This window comes from Asparagus officinalis, chromosome 9 (assembly GCF_001876935.1).
Source record: "Asparagus officinalis chromosome 9, Aspof.V1, whole genome shotgun sequence".
NCBI lineage: Eukaryota > Viridiplantae > Streptophyta > Magnoliopsida > Asparagales > Asparagaceae > Asparagus > Asparagus officinalis.
In genome coordinates this window covers 12,684,448-12,688,641 of record NC_033802.1, presented here as the reverse complement: position 1 = coordinate 12,688,641, position 4,194 = coordinate 12,684,448, and the positions used below count along the sequence as shown (strand labels likewise).

At 42.3% G+C, this 4,194-nt stretch overlaps 1 protein-coding gene across 1 annotated transcript; it reads left to right on the top strand.

The window, feature by feature from the left end:
• LOC109824022 (leucine-rich repeat receptor-like protein CLAVATA2) lies at window positions 381-3,500 on the top strand. Its single transcript, XM_020390528.1, has one exon. The coding sequence runs from the start codon at window positions 532-534 to the stop codon at window positions 2,683-2,685; it is 2,154 nt and encodes a 717-aa protein (XP_020246117.1). The 5' UTR covers window positions 381-531; the 3' UTR covers window positions 2,686-3,500.

Sequence of the window (4,194 nt, the reverse complement as noted above, 5' to 3'; positions counted from 1 at the left end):
TTTTGCCTTCCAGAAAATCTCTCCAGGTGCGTGAACCCCATCTTTCACTTCCAAAAGCACATTCTTGTGTAGTTTCATTCATCTATATGGAAATTGTAATTAATGCTGTTTGGGGGATTTTTTTTTTGTTTTTTTGCCTTTTGGTTCCTTGTGATGCCCAGCTATTAAATAAATAAATACGATAATTTGTAGTGGGCTCGAGATAAAGACACTTCGGTCTACCATCTGGGCCTTATGGGCCTCCGAGGAACTCGTCTCAGTACTTAATCCAATCCACTTCAGCTTTCCCTCTCAAGTCCGCGTCCGTACTCCGCTATATCTCCTCCCCTCCACGCTCACGTGACTCACCATTTTTCCTTTCGCTTTTTAAAATTCTCTATTAAAATCCCCGCCTTTTTCTTAAAAAAAAAAAATTCATTATCCTCTCTCTCACTCTGCCGTCTCTTCAACAGAGAATGTCTTTCTTCTGAAAATCCGCACTAATTCTCCTCAAAACCCTAAACCCTAAACCCTAACCCTAACCCTAATCCCATGGCCCCCTTCATCCTCCTCCTCCTCCTCCTCCTCCTCTTCACGATCTCACGCGCAGACCTCAGCATCGACGTCAGCGACAGAGATTCTCTTCTCGCCTTCAAATCTCATCTCGCCGATCCGAGTTCCATCCTTCTGACGTGGACCGGATCCGATTGCGGTAACTTCACCGGCGTCGCCTGCGACGCCGCCACCGGACGCGTCGTCGCCTTGAGCCTCGCCGGATCGGATCTTTCTGGACCCGTTAGCCCGTTTCTGTGCAATCTCTCTGCCCTCGAAACCCTAGTTTTGTCGGATAATAACTTTTCTGGTAAGATTCCGTCTTGTTTTGGTGATTTTGGAGGTCTAAAAACCCTAGATCTTGGTAAGAACTCCATCGAAGGACCTTTACCTTTCGAGCTGTCAAATTTGAGGAAATTGGAGGTGTTGTCGATTGGAGGAAACGGGATCGGCGGTCTGATTCCTGATTGGGTCGGGAATTTTTCGTCGAATTTAGGTAAAATCGATCTGAGTTCTTGTTCGTTCCAAGGCGAGGTTCCTAGTGGATTATTTTATCTCCAATCGTTGAAGGACGTTGATCTCTCGAATAATTTCTTGAACGGAACTCTGAACGACTTCAACCAGCCCCTGATTTCTCTCAATCTCGAATCGAATCAGCTCTCTGGAACTCTTCCGTGCTTCTCATCGTTGGCACAGTCTTTAAAGGTTCTGAATCTGGCAAGAAATTCGATCGTTGGAGGGATTCCTACTTGCATTTCGTCGTTGAGATCTTTAACAGTGCTGAATCTTTCATCTAATGGTTTATCTTATCGGATTTCTCCAAGATTGATATTTTCTGATAAGCTTATAGTTCTTGATCTGAGCTCAAATTCGCTCTCCGGTCCAATCCCAAGGAGAATAGTGGATGATTCGAGTAAATCGGGGCTTCTTCTTCTGGATCTGTCATCAAATTATCTCTCTAGTGAGATTCCAGCTGAGATTGCAGAATTGAGGAGCTTGCAAGGGTTATTCCTCTCAAACAATCAGTTAACAGGACAAATTCCTGCTTCAATTGGTAACGTAACTTACCTTCAAGCTCTCGATTTGTCTTATAATTCTCTCTCTGGTCCGATCCCTGTAAGTCTCGCTGGTTGTTTTCAGTTATGGCAACTGAAATTGGATCATAATAATCTCTCTGGTACTCTTAGACCTGAGCTTGATGCTCTTGATAGCTTGAAGATTCTAAATGTTGCTAGTAATAGGATCACTGGCGAGATTCCGTTGCCTTTAGCTGGATGCAAATCTTTAGAAATCGTCGATTTGGGCTCAAATGAATTTGGCGGTGAGCTCAATGGTGCAATTCTCAAATGGGAAAATCTCCGCCTGCTATCTCTTGCCGGAAATAGATTCTCCGGTGATCTCCCAGATTGGATCTTTTCGTTTCAAGACCTTCAATCACTTGATCTTTCAAACAATCATTTCTCGGGTTATATACCCAATGCTGACTTCAACATGAGCTTTGATCCCAATGATGGAGAAAATGAAGTTGCGCAGATTGCCCCTGAGATTAGGGTTTGGGTTTCGATGGATCTTTTGGGTAGCAAGCAATTGGAGTTTGGGTACGACCTTCTCTCACCCGTTGGGATCGACTTATCACACAATTCTCTTCATGGAGAGATACCCATTGGGCTCATCAGCCTAAAAGGATTGGAGTATTTAAACCTATCATACAACTATTTATCCGGTAAAATCCCGACAAATATCGACAAAATGGGAAGACTAAGGAAACTCGACTTGTCTCACAATTCACTCTCTGGGGAGTTACCTAATGGAATCTCAGCAATGAAGGGTTTAGAGGCGTTGAATCTTTCGTACAACTGCTTATCAGGTCCAGTACCAAAGAGAGAGGAAGGATTGCATAGATTTCCCGGTGCTTTTGCAGGAAATCCAGGATTGTGTGCGGAGTATAATGGTGATGAGTGTGAGGGGACACAGAGAGGTGAGAGGGGGGAGGGAGGGGTTGATGATGGTGATGGTGGAGATGAAGAGGGATTGGTATCGATTGGGGCTTTTTGGATTAGTGCAGTGGCGAGCTTTTATGTGTCGTTAGTTGGGTTTTTGTGTTGTCGGGAAGTGAGGGGATTTGTTTTTCAAGCGATGAAGCCGGAAGGTTGAATGGAGAGGAAGAAAGAAGGGTTCTGCCTTCTGAGAATGCTCGTTGAGCAAGCAAGCTTAAGGGCAAGCAGTTTGTGCTAGAAGTCGATGAGAGCTTACATGCACGCTTGCCTGTTTGTGTCCTAATTTGAGATCGAAGAGGGAAAACATGATAGCATTTAACCATTCTTATAGCTGATGGGGCTGGGTGTTGAAATTGGCTGATGTTTTGATGAAAATGCATGCCTTTGATGTTTTGAGTTCATATGAATGTTAAAATCAGCTGATTTTGATGAAAACGATTGGAATTCATGCACGTCCTTAAGTTCACATATGAATTCCTACATGAGTTTTGAGTATGATCACTGTCTCGCTTTTGCAATTTGTAAGCTTAATTTATGTTGAAGGTGGAACTGTTAGTTTGATATACCCTCCAAATCATCAGCATGTTCAAATTTATCACGTAAATCTTTATAGCTCGTTTGTGCAAGTAATCCTTGGTCCAGCGAGGGAGGCGAAGATTATGCTGAAAAGGGTTAGCCCAGCCATGGACAAGAGGGAAGTAAGATTTTTAAAAAAAAAGAAGGAACCGCTCAGAGTTGCCTGCTTGTATAGATTCAGAAATGAAGTAACTCGACAAGAGATAAGTTTGAGTGTTGACATTGACTGATACTTTGACGTAAGAGAATGTAAGTTGTGTAGCAATTTTTTGTTGCTGTTCGCAGTTCCTGTATTCAGTTGAATGTGAGTTTGAGCAGATGTTCACTATTTTTTACAGCCAGTAGGGCTCCGTACGATGTCAAGGGAGCTCTATCAAGACATGCTACACTTACTCAGAGATTATATGTACGTATAGTGTGCTATAAAACACCATTGCGGGTTAGGCAAAAATACTAAATTGGTATATTTTGTTTACTCTTAGTGACAGTTTGGCATATAATTTTTTTCCGGCGACATATTGGTGTATTTTTTTCCTCCGGCAACAAATGTGCCTTAAGTTTGGCCGGATCCAATTTTACGGTAATTTTTCTCATGTGACGGCTCACGTGATGCTCACGTGACTCCAACGTGGTTGGAGTTAGCGGGAAAGACGCGAAGGATTTATGTAGAAAATCCAAAAAAAAAACCCCTCATTCTCTTATTTCCCTCTCTTGCCCTTGAGCGTGAGAGCGTGATCATCCCCAAATTGTAGATTATCTAAATGAATATCTTCCATCTACATTGCGGCCGAAGAGGTTATTAGTGTTATTTCATTGTCTTTGGCGCCGCGAAAAAGGTGAGCACAAATTTCATATTTTAAAAACTAATTTTAATAATTAGATGGTAATTTAGGATGATTAGGGTTAGTTGATGGGTTGAAATTCATGGTTTAGTGTAAATTAGGTTTTTCATGGTAACATCGTGTCGATTAAAGATTTTAAGTGTTTTTTGTTGTGAGATTCAATTATGATTATGGTTTATTGTATATTTTAGTGGTTTGATTGTTTTTTTTGGGGTTGGTTGGGGGGGGGGGGGTGGGGTTGTTTTGTG

What these genes read in the sequence shown, in the direction of transcription:
- LOC109824022 (XM_020390528.1), top strand. Translation starts at nt 532, where the DNA reads ATGGCCCCCTTCATCCTCCTCCTCCTCCTCCTCCTCCTCTTCACGATC.